We start from the raw sequence: 19849 nt of genomic DNA on the forward strand, positions 1-19849 counted from the left end.
CAAACTAACTTTTCCAGAGAATGTAAATGATAGGCAGAGCCGGAAGTTGCCGTGTCACATCTGGTGAATAAGACCAAGGAGAACGCCCGGAGGTGCCTTCATGAGGTGGGTGACAAGCAGCAGCAGTGTACACTGCACTTTGAAAAATCTAAAGTGCCACAGAGTGGAAAGAAGGATGCAATCATTTTGTTCCAAATGATGGGGAATTTTTGTTCATTTTGTTTTATGATGGGAGGGATCAAGGGCAATGGGTCTCTTTCTAATGATATATTTTATTTTATTTTGCTTTTTGGTTTTTTGAGACAGGGTCTCACTATGTAGATGATACTGACCTGGAACTCACTATGTAGCCCAGGCTGATCTCAAACTCACAGTGATCCTCCTGCCTCAGCCTTCCGAGTGCTGGGATTACATGCATGCTCCACCACGCCTGGCAGCATGGGATATATTTTTCTATCCCTTCACTTTTACCCTCTTTGTATCTTTGGAGCTAAAGCAAGTCCCATACACAGCACACAGCTGTATCGCATTTATCCATTCTGTTGGTGCTGGTTTTGTCTTTTGAGGCACAAAATGTAAACATTTTTATGAAGTTCAGTTTATTTGTTTTTTTTCTCCCTTTAGTTGTCTTTGCCCTTGGAGCCATATGAAAGAATTAATTGCCAAATTCAATAATGTGAAGCACTGGTCCTATATATTTTTTTAAGAATTTGTACTCTTTCGTTTTGCATGTGGGTCTTTGCTCCATTTTGAGTTCATTTTTGTACATGGTGTGAGGTAAGGGTCCAGCTTCATTCTTTTGTATGTGGACCTCCAGTTTGCTTAGTTCCACTTGTGAGAAGACTATAGATACCCATTTTGCTTTTCTCACTTTACAGATCACTCCATATCACTTTTTCAGGAACTTCTGTTTTCTTTCTCATGGCCACCTAGCACTTTATGACAGTGGCCCCCAATCATTTTGGCACCAGGAATTTGTTTCATGAAAGACAGTTTTTCTGCAGACTGGAGGTGGAAGATATTTTTTGTTTCTTTTATTATTAATATATGTTTAAAATGTATAATTACATTTCCCAGTGCTAGCATCACTGCCTCAGCCGCACCTCTGTTTATCAGCCATTAGATTCTTATAAGGATTATGTAACCTAGATTCCTCACATGTGGAGTTCATAGTAGGGTTCTCCTATAAAAATGTGATGGAGCCACTAGTCTGACAGGGGGCAGAGCCCAGGGGGTAATGTGATCAGTGGGCAGCAGAGGTAACTACAGATGAAGCTTCACTTGTTTGCTATCCTCCTATTATGCAGCCTGGTTCCTAACAGATTGTGGACCATAGCCAGGGGTTGGGGTGTGGATTTACTGTGCTTACTCATACCCTTTCCTCTTTATAGTAATTTTCAGTTTCTAACATTGTGCAGTGCCAGATAACTTGCAAAGTATAATCTGACATATGTGCTGTAGGAACAGAGTTGCTGTCTGTGTGTCAGAATCTGTGTCTATGTGTATGTGGCTTCAGTGCAGAACATAGGAGTAGCAGGACTGGGCTGAAAGGCCAAGGCTTAGGCTGTCAGAATCACCTGCCACCCCACAGGAACAGCTCCATTGCTTTCCCCATGATGTGCAAATGCCCTGCCTTCTGAAGCTTCCCAACACTGCAGTGTCACATTATTGTTTTTTTGCCAGCTCCACGGCTTTGTTTTAGCCTGCATTCGTAGAATTATTAATGAGTTTGGCCATTTTTGTATATCTGAAAGTCCTGTGGGTGTGTATTAGTAAATGGTCTGTCATTCCTTTTCCAGTTCTTCTATTGAGATTTTGGTCCTTTGTCCCTCTATTTTTAAGTTATTCATACCACAGAAATGTTAGTCTTCTGGTGTATGATGCTAATATTTCTCCAAGGCAGTCAGCTGTCCTTTGACTTTGTTTGTGGTGCCTTTTGTTACAAAAATATCTGAATATTCCAGTCCTCAATCTTGTCTTCTCTTGCCTCTGGATTGAGCGGTGTCCAAGAGCTTTCCCTGAACCAAGGTTAAAGAGGATTTTCTGGCTTTTTTTTTCCTAGAAGTTTGGGACTTTATCTTGGGCATTTTTAGTTTTTTGTCTGCTTAGCATTTTCTTCTTTGTTTGCTCTATGGTGACCCTCCTTCAATGTCCATTCAAGTTGCTTGCTTGTGCCTTCATGAGCTCCCTCTGGCCTCAGTCCTGATGCTGGGAGGTGGATTGTGTGAGGGGAATGGTTGGCTCCAAGCAGGTGAGAAGTCAGGGACTGTCACTAGAAACAAAGGAGTTTGGAGATAGATCAATTAGTGGGGGTGGGAGAGCAATGGGGAGAAAGGTGCAATGGCATTTGCCTCAGCACCTGAAGAATGTGCTTTCCATTTCTGAGATAGGGAAGGCACCCAGCCTGGGACATGTCTTTTTGAGTATATTTGTGAGATGATTGGGGTAGACCTCTGGAAGGCAGTGAGATCCACAGGTAGAAGCTGGGATCCTGGGTCAGGAGGCATCAACATAGAGAAGACATTAGAGTGAGGTGCTGAACAGGGCCTCTTGGAAAGTGAGCAGAGTACAGAGATGGGTCAAGGGCTACACAGTCCTTCCCAGAAGCTGAGGACCAGAAAGCACCCAGGGAGGTAAGTGTCCTGGGTCCAGAACAGGGTGCTAGAGGAAGAATGAGAGGTCCTCAATGTCAAATGCTCCTGAAGGGTTTTAGGTCTGGCTTCTGGGCTTGGTGATTGGGGTCAGGATTGCCTGGGAGCTGGATGTTCGTGAACAAGACCTCAGATCTGCAGGTTGGGACTAAGCTCTGCAATCTGCCATGACAATCACCCAGATGGGCTGCTCAGGACTCTCCTGGGCCCAGCAGGGGTTGGTAGCCACTTTGAGTTCCCACAGGTCTGGATCTCCGTCAGGTCTGTTCCAAGGGCTGCTGATGCCTGGGTGAGGTTTGCAGAGGCTGCCACACAATTTGGGGGCTGCTGACATGTGAGGCCTTCAGAGCTCTCTTGTTCCTGTGAGAGACAGTCCTGGCCTACCTGACTCATGGGATCAAGGGAAGCTAGCAGCTGGGCCTCTTGGAGCACAGAGGTCACAGGTGACACAGCCCTTGTGTTGTTGCTCAGAGACCCCAGGAGAGCCCTTGATGATGGCTATGACTCTCCTGGCTTCCATTATGGAAACTACCTAACAGGGATGAGTATTGAATTAAAGTTTTTAGAAAGAAAGACATTATTTCACCTGGTTTCACACAAGGCCTGATGTGGGCAGAGGCAAGCCATTATGGAATCCGTGCCCCTTCCATGCCCATAGACAAGATGCACACTGTTCTTCCTTGTGAGTGTTGGAGGCACCTGTGTCAGGAAGCTTTCCCTTACTCTGCCAAAATACTCAGGGTAAACTACTTAAAAGGAGGAAAAGGTAATTTTGTTTCATAGATTCAGAGGTATCAGCCCATGGTCACTTGACACCATGCCCACATGCATGTAGCAAGGCAAAACATCATGCAGGAAAGGGTAGTGAAACAAAGCTGCTCACTTCATGGCTGCAGGGAAGGAAGGAGAGAGAGAAAAAAAGAGAGCGAGAGGGAGAGACAGAGGCAGACACAGACAGACAGCCAGACAAGTAGACAAGCAGGCAGACAGACGGAGGTAGAGACTGGGGTCCCAAGATGGATGCACCTGGTGACCTGCCTTCCTCGCACCAGCCCCCATCTTCTAAATGTTCCACCACCTCCCAGTAGTGCCATCCTGGGGATCAAGCCTTTGACACGCAGCCTTTGGGACAGACAAGATCCAAAACACAGCAGTGCCCTTAAGTTCACAAAATTGCATAAACCTAGAAGGCAGAGTATTGATGGTATGATGACCTCGAGGGAGGCACCCGGCGTTCAGCAAGTGTGTGCAGGGTCTGTATGGGATTTGACTGAGCAATCTGACAAAGTGTTTGGGAAGGAATGTTGTTCCAGGTGAAATAGTTGACATCACACATGCCCCTGATTGTGGACTTAGGGGTCACAGAGGAAGGACTACATTTATAATGGAGAAGCTAATTTCTAAAGGTTATTTGCTACTTCATAAAAACAGAATTCTAGTTTTTACTGTCATATATTTCATAAGGGGTAGCTTTGGGGAGAATTGGGGGCCCCCCATATCATCATGGCCTCCCCTCAATGTTCAAGTTCGGTATCTCTGCACCCCTGGATCCTGTAGCCAGGCAAGCCTTGTTCTACCCTCGACCAGCCTGGGCACCTGCAGCTCTGATAAATGGCCAGTGGCTGGGGTGCTACTCTGTGAGCCTCAGGGTTGCTCATTGTTCTAGGAAGAGCCTTGTCCTAGGCATGGGGCAGAGGTGGGTGGTTGCCTACAGGATGTGCCTGGCTATTCTGGATGCAGGCAGGAAGCAGCAACTCTGGACCCAGGGTTCGAGAATGGCAGTGATCAAGAACATTCCCAAATGCCTGGTGCAGTGTTTCCATTCCCAGCTGTCCTCCTATCCCTTTCTTCTGCTTTGTTCTGTCGCCTGCTGCTGGCTCTGGATCCAGGGCAGGAGATAGGCCCTGGGACAGAGCAAGAAGAGAGCTTCCTGCAGAAGGGGAGCTCCAGGGCCAAGGGCAGACAAGGGATGGCAAGTGCAGGTAGAAGCCATGGCAGGGCACACAGAGGGCACAGGGAAGGCTGGCTTGGGCAGCACATGACAGCAGGGGATACATCTGCCTTAGTGCTCTCCCTCTTGGATGCACCCAGGCTTCTGACTCTGTAATCAGATGGTCAGAGGCTTGCTGGGTTTGTCCTGCCTCTGTGATAGTTGTCCATGGAAGGGTAGCATTGCTGGCACTGGCCCCTGCTTCCTCCCAGGTAGGCATCTCTGGGGCCCTGCTCAGGCATTTCATTGGTTTGTTGGACAGTAGATCCTAGACCATACCCTCTGGACCCTAAGTAGCCCAAGTTCATAGATGCCACACTCTGACCCATGAGGTGTTCCTGGCATGGCCTCCTCTCCCATTGTTAGGGGCTCTTTTCCTCCACTCTGCTTTCACCACCTGACCTCAAACCTTTGCAAGTGACAAACAGGCAGTTTTCTCCATCCAGAATATCTGCCCTGACTTCCCCTGACATGGCTTCAGTGTCACAGCCCAGAAAGGCCATCTTGCCCTACTGCCCTTCATGACCTTTTGGCTTTTCCCTGTGAAGCATTATTCTGTACATTTTTTCTTAGTTTATTATTGCTGTCCCCACATTTGCATCATTTATCACAGCAATCTCAAGAGCCTAGCCTGGTGTCAGGGACACACCAAATGCTTTCTGGATTGAAGGCGTCAGGGACAGAAGCTGGGGTGGGCTGTGACTTGAGTTTCTCATGAGACCAGAGCCACAGCAGGCCTGGTAGGCAAGCTCAGGAGTGTGTTTCATTCTGAGACTGGGGACTGCAAAAGGCTTGCTGAGGGTGACATTTGAGGCCTGCCGATTCCTGTTTCTAAAACTCCACGGGCCAGAGTGGCCTGGCCAGGCACTGACATCTGCAGCAAGCCTCTGGGTGGCTGGGGACCTGGTTTAACCAAGTCCTGTCATTCTGTGGCCTGGGAATTCTCCTCTGTGACTGGTGGCAGGTACTGGGTGAGTGCCCTTGTGGCCAGAGCTGGGCCCTTATCTTGTGGGAGTCAGGATGCTGGTCCTGAAGTAGCACTGATGGTGTCTGAACGGAGTGATTCCGCATCTGCATGAGGAAGGGAACCATGCCTCACACCCATTCCTTGCCCAACCAGCACTTCCTCCTACCAGTCCTGGATCAAGTGGCTTCTCCTTCTGGGCAGCCCACATTGGAAGATCTGCCTGAAAAATCAGCCATGAGCTGGAGCCTCCATGCAGGAGCTGCCAGACCCCAGCTCAAAAGGGGGGTCCTAGTGGCATGGGGTCCAGCCTCAGCCCCGTGCAGGGCAGAGCTTTAAGAAAGGGAGATCCCTGCTCAGCAGAAGGGAGCTTCAGTTTCTCTGGCAGAGGTCACAGTCTGAGTGGGCATGGACAGGCATGAGGAAGAAGCACAGAGGAAGCGGGGTATTTACTTCCGGCCAGCTGGAGAAAGAGGAAGTGGGCAGCTTCCTGCAGGGGCAGCCCCTTCCCCTTCCAAGGCTGGACTCGGTGTGCAGATTCATCTCATCCCAGAGTGACCATGGGAAGCTGGGGTGAGGCATTGCTGGGGGCAAGGACTGTATACCACGACAGAACCATAAGGACCCACTGGGCCCTCGTCCTGGTCTATCTGATGCTACCTTCAGCTGCACATGCTTGGCCTCTCCTGACTGGATGCGTGCCCTACTACAGTGAACACTACTCTCCCTGAGTGTCCAAGGCCAGAGGGCAGCTGCAGGGGCCAGCCCTCTGCTCCCTCAGAGTCTGCTTTCCCCCAGGGACTTGCATCTGGGGCTGTCACTTGAGGCCAGGGTGTGCAGTGCCAGGGCCCCAGGCATGACCCTTGCCCACACTCTGCTTCCTCCTCCCTCTGCCCAGGCCTCTGTTTCCACCTCCAGCTGCCCCATGTGTAGCCCTTAAGGGGTCAAGAGTAGATAAAAGAATAAGATGGGGGAAAAAAACAGGAATAGAAGGGAAAAAAGGAAACAAAGCTTTTGTAAATAGGGGAAGAGAGGTTGAAAGGTGGGGAGGGGAATGGGAAAAACAGAAGTAAGATATATACAGGTACAAATTCCTTATGTTGGATGTTATCTATCTATCTATTTATCTATCTATCTATCTATCTATATAGATATATATATATCTATATATATATAAAATGTACCAATAAAATAAAAAGAGAGGGAATAAAGAGTGTGGTCGAAGGTGGCCTTTCCCAGGCACAGCCTTCTACACTCAAGTGCCAGTTCCCAGGAAGCACTGGTGGCAGGACCTCATAGAGGAGCCTTGGTATGGTGGGACTGCTGTAGCAGGGAGGCTGGACTGGGACCTAGGGCTAGGACGAGGGCCAGGGGGACATGGGGTAACAGGGCCGGCTCAGGGCAGTGGCATCAGGTTGGAGACCCTGCAGGCCTTGGTGACTGACCTTGCCATGGAGGGGTGGGAAGGTAGGTGGTGACAGCCCCAGGGTTTAGGTGTGGCCCGGTTGGCCCCCAGAAGCATCTGCTACTCTCCAGAGAGGAGTTGGGGCTGGATTAGGAGAATCAGCAGCAGGAAGGCGGTGTCCCTGTAACAAGCAATCAGGGAAACCATGTCTGTCTCCCCAGAGCCTGATATCCCTATCTCCCCCATCCCTGTCTGCTTTCTGATATCCCTATCTTCCCAACATTCCTGTCTGTCCCCATATTCCTGTCTTCCCACCTCCTACCTCCTCTTCCCCCTGATACCCCTATCCCCCTTTGGTGGCTGTAGTGACTGCCCCACCTTCCTACAGCCAGGTATGACTGTGACCTCAGAGGTTGCAAGTGAAGGTGTCTGTGGAGGCTGCTGGGGATGCTCTGTATAGGAGGGACCCTGCCCTGTGGTTCCTCTCTGACCAGAGATGCAACCAGGCATGGTCTGCTTTGTGCCTGGGTACATTCCAGTCATTTTGGCCCAGCCTGTTCTCACCTGGGACATCTCCAGGCCACAGATCCATGCTGGCAGAGGCACTGATGCCCAGGCACCATCCTTGTCCTGGGATTCTCCTTGTCTTGGTTTCCTGGTCCATGCCCAAGCTGCTCAGGGAACCAACACTGGGATTTCAGAGCCTTGGCTCTGGGAAGGGGTGGTCTGGGGTGAGTTCCAAACCTGATGCTTCATTGGAAAGAGGGAGAGTCCTCAAGGAGAGAAAGCCCCAAGGCCAGAGCTGCCACCTGCTCTGGTCAGTGTGGCTTCTGGGATTCTGGGTGTGATGTGGCTCCAGGGACCATACGCTGCTCCTTTCCACCTTACATGGCCATGTTGGTGCCCAACTCCAGCCACTGTCACCTGGGCCCTGAGCCTCATGTCAGTCAGCCCCCTGTATAGTTGAGCTTAGGGAGGGGCTGCTGTTGGTGACTCAGAAGGAGAAGCCCAGGGCAGAGTCTCCTCAGAGCCCATTGCCATACCTAGGAGGGAGCTCTATGGCAGAGATGAGGAGGCCCTTTCCAGGGGGGCCCAAAGCTGCTCCCCAAGAGGTAATTCTGCATATGATCTGGGACAACTCTCCTCAATCTGTACCTCAGTTTCCCCCTCATCTACAGAAAGCAGATACCACCAAGCATCTCTCCCAAACCCATGCCAAGTACTTCTGTCCCAGAATAACAGAGCGAATGTGGGGCCCGCTCTGCTGGTCAGGACCCCTCTGGGGCCTCAGAAGAAAAAGGCTAATTTCTTTAGGGATCTAGGCTTGGGGGAGCATTGTAAGCCAGAGCAAGCTAGCTTTGCACAGGAATCTTAGCTTTTTAAACCTTAGTTTTTCCACCTGAAAAATGGATACCTGGATATTTTACTCATTATATTTAAGATTCTCTGGAAAAATAGATCCAATAGTGTGTGTTTCCCTGAGATCAGGGTTCATTTAAGGAACTGTGGAACTGGATGCAAAGATGGGGTTTGTGTATTGCAGTCCTGAGCCAGAGTTCCTGCTTCTCTGGGAAGCCTCAGTTCTGCACTTTAGGATCAACTGATGACGTGCGGCCCACCCCAGGGATAATTAGCTCTATTCAAAGTCTCTTTTAAGTGCTCCGCACCCCAGAAAATACTCTCCTGACAACAGAGACTAGCACTGACCAACAGCTTGGCACCAGGCACTTGAGTGCTGGGGTCCCTGCTCAAGGCCTGGCCCATACTTCTCAGGCCCTGACTCTGTCTGGGTAGAGGTTGTTGCTCTTGGGCTCTGTGAGGTCTCAGGACACATCTTTCTGGTGGCTCTGGGGAGTTGAGAGTTGTGTCATATGCTCATGAGCCAGGTCAGAGGCCACAGGAGCAGAGCCCCAGGCCCTTGCTGCTGTTCCTCTTCTGAGTGGCACTCTGCCCTCCTCTGGAGCTCACGTATGTCTCTAATTGTTCTCAGGAGTCAGCATGCGGAGCTGGGATCCCTGAGTGTGGCTCAGGACCTCCCTGGGAAATGAGGATCCTTCTGGGGGCTGTTTCAGCTGCAGATGGATCCGCAATGAGGTTGAGGGCCCCAGAGGACTCCCCTGCCCCTGCCCTCATAGTACTGGGAAGCTCCCTGACCTCAAGCACCCTTGGCCCCAAGCCCATCTCCTGAGAAAGATCCTCCTCTCCCTATCACAGTTATCCCACTGGGATGACCTCACTGAAGGCCAGTGGGACTCTGTCACTGCAGGGCAATGGGAGCATCTGCCTACCCTGCACACTGAGGTTCATGGTCCTCCTCCATCTGGAACTGGGCTCCATCTGGCTGAGCCCCATGGGCCCAGAGCTCAGGTATATCGATGGCATGGATCCGCAGGTCTGTGGACAGAGTGGGCTGTGGTAGATTGTCCCCGTGGCTGCCCACCACTGAGCAGAGTGGCAGTCAGCACCCTCCATGTGTTCCTGCTCCCAGGGAAGAAATGAGGTCACACAACAGCTTAGTGTCCAGGGATCCCTTTTGTCCCCTAGGGCAGAGTTGGAGGTTTCTCTTGATGGAGTGCAGACTACAGCGGGAAAGGCCTGGGCAAGATGTGAAGAGGGACTTTCCCAAGTAGGGCCAAACCATCTAGATCCATGTCTGTCGGGTCACTCCAGGGCATTGTTTGTGCCTGACACCCTCATTTGCCACCAGGTGCCCCTTCTCAAGCAGAGGAGGCCTCGAGCCAAGCAAGAGTGCTGGGACCAGGGCCATCCAGGCTGAGGCAGCACCAGTGAGATGTGACTGTGTCTGTGTTGGGGGGCAGGTGCAGAAGTACACTGGGGCCACCCCATCCTGGACAGAGCTGCCACCCAACAGTGACATACGTACTCAGCAGATAAGGCCCATGTCTCACGGTCACTTCAGTTTGTCCCTCACCCCACCCTGTCGCTTTCTAAATTTACCCTCTGAGGGTGTCTTATCACAGAGGCGTCTCTGTGACATATACAGGATGGCAGAGCTTGCCCTGCCAGCCCCAGCCCTGGGCTGAACTCTGTGCAGCCTCCTCTGTGTCCCTAGGAGCAGGGCCCTCATAGGCACGAGCACCAGGCTGTCTATGGGCTTCTGGGCCTTGCCTGGGCACTGCAGTCACCCATGTGTGCAGTTTGGCTGTAGTAACAGACTTGGTCTTGAGGGCTGATCATTCTCCTGTCTCCTAGCCAGGCGTCTAGCAGGCCAGGGCCCTTTCCTCGATCCCCTCTAGAGGTCCAGGTGGCCGGGATACCTCACTTGTCCTGGTTCTTCCTCTGGTAGTGATTTTCCTGGAGGCTTACAGGCAATGTTAGAGTTAGGCAGGCCTGGAATTCAGTTCTCACCAACTGCTGAGTGCTGTGTGATTCTGGAAAGGTCAGACCTTTCTTTCCTGTGAACAAGGGATGGCCCAACTTCAGGCATCTCTTGAGGCTTGGAACTGACAGGAAGAAGTGGGGTCTTACACAGCTCATTCTTACCCTCTTGACTTGGTGTGGCTACTGTAGGTCTGCCTGGGAAGAGCTGTGCTCTGTGAGTGGATATTTTGTTTCTGGCTCCATTTCTGAGCTCCCGGCCTGAGCTCAGTGCCTTCAGATGGGGAAGTATCAGGATGTGTAGACACGGTTGCTGTGTGGTCCTGGTTGTGTAGCGGGTTCTGTGGGACCATTCACACTCTCCACTCCACTGGCCCAGTGGGTTCTCAGTCACTCTGAGCCAGGGCCCATGCATTGTGGTCTGCTGCCTACTTTTGCCCATGAAGTTTTATTAGGGCACTGCCCTGCCCAGCTGTGTAACATGGTTTTATCAGGACACCACCATGCTGTAGTTCCACTGTAGCTGTGGAAGAACTGAGACTCAGAGGCCTCCTCTCTGGCCAGATGAATACCCTCTGCACTGGACTATCCAGTGTGGGGGCCATCATCCTGACCACTCATCTAACCCCTGCTGTACCTGTGTGGAAGCCCAGGACCACTGGGAAGCATTGGCCTGGCCTGAGATTCCCCAACACCTGTCATCCAGTCACCCAGAAGGTTTGAGAGGACAGCTCAGAGGGCATGGTGAAGCCCTTGGCAAATGACAGTCTTCATCTGTCCCCCTGCTACCTTAAGAGAAGGACCAAGCCACCCCGGGTAGATGGCATGGCAGTGACAGCCCCAGGCTGCATCCCAGGGGACTCACTGAAGTGAGCTGAGGACACGATGTCAGTGTAAGATGTGAGCACAGTTTGGACACCTGTCCTCCATAGGACCCAGGGGGACAGGATTGGGGGACAGGCCTAAGAGGGGTCACTGCCTTGCCCTGCCACATGGTCAGGAGGGGCTGGTACCTCCTGAGCCTCTGCTGTGCTAGCCCTGCCCTGAAGCTGATGGAAGCGGGGGAACATCCAAAGAATATCACTGTTCTCTGTCACTCCTGCATGCAAAGGGACATTGGGTGGCCCTGGTTCAGGTTCCAGAGGGGCCAGAGAGGCAACAGGGATGGCCAGGTGGCAGGGCCTTCCTGCAGCATAGACATCCCAGTGTTGGAGCACAGCTGGTCTACCGAGGAGGGCCAGCTTTGTGCTCTTGGAGCCGTGCTTGGCACGTGTCACCTGCCAGCTGGAGAAGGTCACCCAGGAGGCTTGTGCACAGTGACATGCAGATGGAGGGGTAGGTGGAGAGCTGCCATGTCCTGGGCCCATGCAGAAGCTGTGTGGGGCCAGGCTGAGCCTGCAGAGGCAGTTGGTACAGGAGGGAAGGAGGAGTCCAGAGGTCACACCCAGATGCACTGAGCCTGAGCCATGTGCTGGAGGGGGCTTGAGGCTCCTGCTCACTGGACTTTAGCATTTCACCAGAATGTTCAGTGAGTCAGCGCACACTGCACACCCACCTGGTGCCGGGCTTTGAAGGGATGCTGGTGATAGCCCCTGCCTGGGGTCTCATACTAGTCAGGGAGGCTGCAGGGGCCCAGGGGTCAGTGAGGTGATAAGGAGCTTGGTGGGAACATGAGGAAAGGGTGGTATTTTGCCTTCTTTTGGAGGATACTGAACTAAGGGGGGGCCTGGTGGGAATCATGTTTCCCAGAATGGCTCTGCCTCCTGCCCCAGGATCATGCCCTCCGGATACCTGAGACTAGAGACTGGGTGTGGGCTGTGCTGAGCTCTGACAGGGGTTCCAGACAGCTGGGCGAGGTCCTGTCCTAGATCTCTGGCAAGAATTTTTCAGGAGGTGTTGACTGAAACCCTCAGGGTGGGGATGCGGGGGCAGCTTTGGTCTTGCTGTGGTGGTTTTAATCTCCTAATGGTTCTGTGTTTACCAAGATCAGCATGCTCAGGGTCTCCCCAGACAATAGGGGCAGAAACCAGACCCCTGTGGCCCAGGAGTTACCTATTATACTGCCTCTCCGCTGGAGATCAGGTTGCCTATGGGAACCTTCTAAAGAAAGGAGGCTGATGCAGCCACCAGCCACGCCCCCAGTGAGGGGTTGGAGCCACTGTCAGAGCACAGGGTGGACGGAGGACAGCTTGTGTGAACCCTCGTTCTGAGGCCTGTCCACGTGCATGGAGCTAGACTGTGAGGCCTGGCCCCATGCTGAGACAGACCCCTACTTTCCCTGGCAGGACTGAATGAGGCTTTTGGGAGCAGCATAGGTGGGTGCTGCCTCCCACCCCAGCAGTACAGTGAGAAGGGGGCCAGGAACATAGTGGACCAGACTTTGTGTGAGCCCAACGGGGACCTGCCCCATCGTGGGCTACCACTCCTGGAGTTGACCAGCTGGGGTCCCACCTGCCCCCTGAATCATTATCCCCAGCTTTTCCTCTGCCTGATGTGACCAGGGCCAATGGTGGCTTCAAAGACATGTCACCAGTGTGTGTGGACATGACCTTGAGTGGGTCTTTGCACATGAGCTCTAATTTAAAGATCTCCAGAAGAGGAAAAGGGAACAGTATATTTTGAACTGTGTTTTAGAAATTGTAACATAAATATATATTTTGTCCTGAATTCTGAGTTTTAAAAATTCAAGATTTGCTAATAACCATCATCATAAACAATTTATGAAGTAATCATTATAGCTGTGATCCCCAGAAGAGATGTTACATTTCCATCCCAGGAGCCTGTGCGCATGGTTCTGTGTAGAAAAAGTTCTCTGCAGTTGAGAACCTTGAGCAAAGGCCGTTGTCCTATTGAGCCACAGATCCAATGACAAGTGTCCCCCTCAAAGTCACGCAGCAGGACCCACTGGACAGAAGAGACAGCCGCATGGCCACACAGGCAAAGGGGGTGATGTAACAGTAGCCAGGGTCACAGGAGCCCCCAGGCTGAAGGCCAGGACCCTCCCAGGGATGGCAAATGGAGGGACATGCCACTCCTGCTGCCCTGGGGTCAACTGGCATAGGCCCATGTGGCCCTGGTTATATCCCATGCTTCTGTTGGATCCTTAGTGTCCCCACAGGTGGCTGTACCTCCCGGTCCCCACCCCAGGCACTTCTGACAATGACTGGACTGGATGGCCTGGGCCCCTGGACTAGCTACAGCTTATCTGGGCTTCTAACTTCTCATCTGTTTGGTGACATGATGCCTTCCATGTGGGGCTTGGACAAGGGATCCTGGGTCCAATTCCTGACAGGAACTTGGCATCGGGTGAGCTATGTCCCTCCAGGAGATGGCCAGACCTGGGCTCCACCCAGAGGAAGACTGGAGAGTATCACAGAACTAGCAGTTGGGGTCTTGGTGACCCCCATCCTGCTGGGACCACCAAGCTGACAGCTGGTAGGGTTATGTCCAGTTCCTTTGTTGTTCTGACGAGCTGATTTCCTCCCAGGGGACAGCCCTGGCAGGTCCCGAGGCCACCATTCCTTCTGGGATCCAGAAGTGTCCTGGGGTATGTCACATCCACCGATCTGGGCTCACCAACCTGGAGCAGGCAGCTGGTGGAGGCCAGGGCAGGAGGTGGTATGGCAGGCCATGAGCAAGGGGCGTCAGCCACAGCCACAGCCACAGCCTTTCCTTCCTGGGGAGCATTTGTTAGGGGTATTTTGAATCTTCCAGAGCAACTTCCATTGAAGGAAATAGGCTCCAAGTTGTAGCTCGGGGTTGAAACATCAGTCCTTAATTTGCTAAAGTTACACATATTGAAAGTCCTGTTCTGATTTCGGCTTTAGTGTTATTTAACGAATCAGTTGTCTATCAGTCTGGCAATGGCCAGTCCCCAACAGGGGCCTTGAACATAAGCCTCAGTCACAGTCCATACAAAAGTATTCAGCCAGCTTGTGTCCCATTGCCAATGACATTTACTTGGTCTTCTGTTTAAAAATCTATTCTCTTACTTGGCATAAAATACATGACATAAAATATCCCGTCTTAGACATGTTTAAGTGCACAGTTTAGGGGCATTAAGTACATTCACACTGTTGTACAACTATCACCACCATCTGCCTCCAGAAAGTTCTCAACTCCCCACTTTGTTTTTTTGGTTTTTTTTTTTAGTTTTTTTGTATCGGGATCAAATTCGGTCCCTTTCTCTTGCGAGGCAGGTGCTGGAATCACTGAACCAAATCCCCAGCCCTCATCTTCCCACTTTGAATCTCTGTCCTCATTAAAGACTAACTCCCAACTTCCTCCCCTTTTCTGTATAATGATTTTTCCAGACCAACAAAACTTTTCAGGTCCTCACGTCATTTTATATGTGGGATAAGTTAAGTGTACAGATCCAGTGGATCCTAGGTCCTGTGAGACATTCCAATGCTCCTTTTGTGCCCTGGAGCTTCTGCTTATGACAGCTTCCTGTTGCAGCCACCTGGAGCTGGACCCCAAGGGCCCCTGCAGCCATCCACATGCTCTTTGTGTGAGACACAGCGTGTCTTGTTAATGCTCCTCGACTTCCCAGGGAAGCAGACTGGTGCTCCTGTGGGCTGGGGAGACTGTCACCATATCAACACTTGCTCCTGTCTTGGCCCTGCCTCTGCTGGACTCAGAGGGCTGGTCACCTGGTCACCTGTACTGCCCAGCCTGATGAGAGGGACCTGACACTGCAAAGGTTGCATCTCTAGGTCAAAGCCTGTGCCCTGCTTTAGGCCCTGCCTGTCTGAGCCCCTGGAGCTGCTCCTTCCGCCCGTGAACCTCCTGCTGAGGTCTTGACCTCGGCCCTGGCAGGCCACCTGCATTCTTCTGTGTTCCCAGGGCACCTGGCTGTGGAGATATTGCAATGATGTCCGATAACACACTGGATGTCCCTTAGGGCTGGCTCTGCGGTCACAGCTGCTGAGGTTAATTTGCTGCTAGTGGAACAGTAAGGTATTGTCCCCGGGGTGCCACTACCCCTCAACCCCCCCTGCAGTGAACCTCCTGGGAACTGGGCCCAGGTGGAGTTTGACTTGGTGGCCTTCTGGAATCGTGCACCTCCTCCCCAGCCTTCCACACTGCCCGCTCCCTGTTGGGGATTCACAGCAGGATCTTCTTTCCCCTGGGCCTCCATCTCAGGCTCTTGCAAAGGGGGTGACTTGGAACCGTCCGACCTGGAGCTCCGGGTGTACAGCTGGGGTGAAGGGGCCACGGCCACCTGCAGAGGTAGGAGGGCTGCAGGATAGGTGCTAGGCTGTGAGCACCCCAAGGAGAAGGCCTGTGGCTCAGCCTCTCTGAGGCTCCCGGCTCCACCCAGGACAGGAACAGATAGAGTGGTGAATAAGATAAAACACATTCTATCTGGAATAGATAAAAAATAAACTGTGCTATATAATTCTTTCTCAAGCCAGTACAATGTAGTCAAATATTTGAGGAGCCCTTCAGCCTTGAATATGGCGAGGCTGAGGAACAGCACCTAGGGTGAATTAGTGCCCCATTCCCTGAGCTCAGGTTTCCTCTGCTGGCCGCAGGCTGGGCAGGGGCATCCTGGGCAGGTTCCCAAACCCTACCAGCTGCCACCTGCCTTCCCCTGGTGTAGTCATGGTTCTGCCTGCATGAGGGAGCCTTCCCTTCAGCCCCTCCTGGGCCATCCTCGTGGGTGGCACTCTGATTCCCCACTGGGCGTGGCCCGGTGACTGGCTGGCAGTGACAGGCCTTCTACACTCCAGCCTCACCTGTCTAGATGCTTCCCTCCTCTGCAAGGCCCTTGCCCCCTGCCTGAGTCCCTCATGTCTCTCAGGGACACAGCCGGGAGCCTCCAGTCACAAAGCCTTTCTATTTCCTGTCTGGGGCCTGTTTCTGAAACTTTGTGCCCTCACCAGGGCATGAGATCCTCTGAAAGCATGGTCCTTACAAGCTGTGATCATTGCTCTCCAGTCAAGAGCTAGAGCCACCTCACAACCACAGTAAATGCTGGATTATTACCTGGATGAAAGGTTAATATGAACCATAGATCCTTGTCACTTGCTTGGTTCAACCTTTGGGTGGCCTCAGGAAGCCTAGGAGGCTTCGTTTCCCCCAAGGCATCTGTTTGATTACAGCATGGTGACTCCCAGCCTGCCATGCTCTCATGGGATCCACACCACCGTACCATATTGGCTGGGGTGGCAAGCAGTGTTCACCCTTGGGAGCTTCTTAGTGCTGGACAGGGAGCAGCCACGTGGTTCTCACAGAGGGCCATGGGGGGCGCGTGATTTCTGCTCTATCTTCATGGTGGTGGCAGCATGGAGAGCTTCAGGGTGTGTCTGAGGTCTTTGGGGAAAGTCATAGGGTTGATCCTCTGGGGATGTCCAGCTCCACTGCCCTCCACAGCCCCTGAGAAGGTAACTATGGGCTCTAATTTCTGCCAGTGGGGAAACTAAGGCAGAGGGGCAGCTGACAGGTGGGGCATCCCTCTGTGCAGGTCCTTCTCTGGCCCACATGTATGCAAGGTCTGGGGAGCAGCAGGCAGCCGCTCCCACCTGGGCAGCACCTTCTGCCAGGGCAGCACCTGCTGTGCTTCCTCTTGGCTGAGCCAAGCTACGCCTAATCCCACTTCCCTGCCTGCTGCAAATCAAAACAGACAGATACACGGGAGGATTAGCCATGGCCACCATGGTAGGGAGCCCCGAAGGGGCTGAGGCCCAGATAGGCCAAAAGTGCTCTGGGGAGTGGGCCAGGGCACATGGCTTGGGCACAGCCCCTTTGTGGGCCTGATGGGTGAGAAAGTGGGCTTTGTGCTGAGTGAGATGGACCAGTTCTTAGCACCAGGAGCTATGCCAGCTGAGATGGGCCCCCATCCCAGCTAGCATAGGCTGTGTTTCCCGGGAGGGAGGGCTTTCTGAGGTCCCTAGGGGTTCCGCTGCATGTGGTGACAAATGCCTGTACTCTGTGCCCGTTCTAGGTCAGCACTGTGCAGATCATGATCTGGGGAACAGGGCACAGGCGGTGACAGCATGGGAACCTCCTGGGCCCGGGAAAGCAGCAGGAGGGCCTGGGAGCTGGGCAGGAAGGGTCCTCAGAGCTGAGGCCATGTGGAGGGCAGACATTCAGGGAGTCCCTTGCAGGAAGTGTTGTCTGTGCCAACAACAGGGGCTTAAAAAAGCCGGAGACCTACGAGGACTGGAGGGCACAAGGCTGGGGGAGGTGCAGGGACTGCCCACCCCGGGGTCCTGCAGGACTCATGTTGAGGTGACCAAGATCAGACTGCTGTGAATTGAGCATCCTGTGGGGCTCAATTCACTGCTGACTCAGGCAGTAGCCATGGGGATTAAATGGAGGTGTGCATGCAAGAAGACTGAGCACCTGTTCTTTGCAGGCTCTGTCCTAGGCACCTGTTCTTGGGCACGCATAGCCTAGGGGTGGACGGTAGGCACCAGTCCCAGTGGTGAAACCTAACATCAGGGTTTATGGTGGGGACAGGGTAAGATGTTGGAGGTGGGCTGTCTGCGTAAGGCTCCCTGCAGGAGATTGGGGCAGGGCTTCCAGACAGGGCAACAGCAAGCACAAAGACCCTGGGGCAGGCCCAGCTAGGCACACTCAAGACCGGCAGTGGGGGATCAGGGAGCTACCATGTTGTCATGCTGAGGGGCGATGTCCAGGGCTTATTTGCCCATTCAGTGGGTTAGGCTAGGGGGCCAAGTGAAGGGTGAAAGTCAGAGTCAGAGTCAGGTCAAGAAAGTGGACCGGGCTGACAGTTTGTGAGGGACAGTGTGTCCTGAAAGTGGCCGGTAGGGTTTGGATCCCAGCAGCAGGGGGTGGAGTGTAGCCAGTGGGACCCAAGGAATTTGGGAGGGGGCCTGAGCAAGGCCTTGGCTTCAGTCAGTCCCCAAGGGTCTTTAGGTAGGCTGCAGAGGCCAAGAAGGGATGGCTCCACCCACGGGGCTTATGGGAGAGCCCTGACTCTCCAGGAATCTGTGGCTGTGGTGGCAGCCTGTATGTGGCCTCTGAGAGGTGAGGTAGGTTGTGTGTGTGGAGAGACGGGACAGGTGGGAGGGATGCATTCCTAGTGGGCCTGAGCCAGTGGAAAGCAGGGTATCAGGAGGTGCTGGAGAGTCCTTGCTGCTGTGAGGAAGCTGTGCAGGGTGGGGATAAGGCTGAAAGCCACTGACGATGCAAGCTCTCAAGGCGGGGAGGGGCCTAGGCTCCAAGCACTGGGCCGAAGGTCTGTGCTGTCCTACATGCAGGAGGAGGGATGGGGCCACTTTGGCCTGTCATGCCCACAGATGCTGGGCCTAGCGGAAGCGGGTATGGGGCTCTGAAGGTTCATGCTCCTTGTCTTCACGGGTCCTCTATGATCTGAGTGGTGTGTCAATATTTTTTGTCTGCCCATGACAAATGGGGTGGCCTAGGCACCAGCCCCTTCTCTCTGCTTCCTCTGATGAGCTTCAGGGCTGCTAAGTCCCTAGCACCTGCCAAGGCCCTGAACTCCTAAATTCAGGAGGGGCTCGTCTGGAAGCAGTTTGTTTAAAGCAGCTTTATTGAGATATAATCACACACCAAGGTTCCCTTGTGGAGAAGTGCACACGTCCACATTTGAGTCAAAATGTGTGGTCACAGCAAGGGAGACTCTAGATCTTCACACCCTGTGATCCCCCAGCTGCCTTCCATTCCTGTGGATTTCCCTGTTGGGACACAATCACACAATAGGCAGCAGCAGGGGTCTGGCAGTGCAATACAGTGCTTTGAGGGTCCCTGGGCAGCCTTCATCCTGTGGACCCCACATCTGAGTGTCCACTCACCAGCAATGTTTTGGCAGCATTGAGATCGTATGCCTGGGGGGTGCCTCAGGGTGGGAGCCGTCTTCAGGTGTGACTTGAGGTGGACAGGCGGCCGGGACGCTGACCTCTACCACCTCCTGTCTTACAGCTTCCTTATTGTCCTGGCCTGCCTCATCTTCAGTGTGCTGTCCACCATCGAGCAGTACGCCGCTCTGGCCACCGGGACCCTCTTCTGGATGGTATGAAGGCACTCGGGGCTGTGGCTGATGTCACAGCTCCCCTGAGTTGGAGCAGGGCTGCCCCAGCCTCTCACCAGCCTAGCCTGGAGCTGGGCTGGCAGTGTGCGCACCTCCCCGGCCCCCCGCCTGCCAGGCTACCCAGGCCCTGCTTGTGGCGGATGGGGAAGCCAAGGAGAGGGAGAGGCCTGGAGCTTGTGACTCTGGAGGACTTTCTGAGGGGGGTCTCTTGGGCTGGTGTGGAAGGGAGGAGAGGAGGATGGTGGAACTGGGGTTGGCAGATAGTGCCCTGGGGCCAAGTGACTCCCACTTGTGTTATCACTGGCACATGGACCGCAGCATGCCCCAATGCTGTCACCCACGCCATGGCCTGGAGGGTCCTCCAACATCCCAGGAGGCACCCAGCCTGGTATCACATCTTACAGGTCGTCCTGCAGGACCCCATCCTGGAGTATACTTGCCCCAGCACACAGCCCTGGGCACTCCCCTCCCTGTGAGT

General features: G+C 53.2%; 1 protein-coding gene across 1 annotated transcript in view; it reads left to right on the forward strand.

The window, feature by feature from the left end:
- Kcnq1 (potassium voltage-gated channel subfamily Q member 1) overlaps positions 1 to 19849 on the forward strand; it is a 343150-nt gene that overhangs the window by 55420 nt on the left and 267881 nt on the right. The window contains exon 4 of the mRNA XM_010636154.1: positions 19263 to 19353. Within this exon, the coding sequence (XP_010634456.1) occupies positions 19263 to 19353 (91 nt within the window). The remainder of the gene's footprint in view (positions 1 to 19262; positions 19354 to 19849) is intronic.

The sequence above is a fragment of the Fukomys damarensis genome, unplaced genomic scaffold, assembly GCF_012274545.1.
Source record: "Fukomys damarensis isolate Sample0158 unplaced genomic scaffold, DMR_v1.0_HiC HiC_scaffold_27, whole genome shotgun sequence".
Classification (NCBI taxonomy): domain Eukaryota; kingdom Metazoa; phylum Chordata; class Mammalia; order Rodentia; family Bathyergidae; genus Fukomys; species Fukomys damarensis.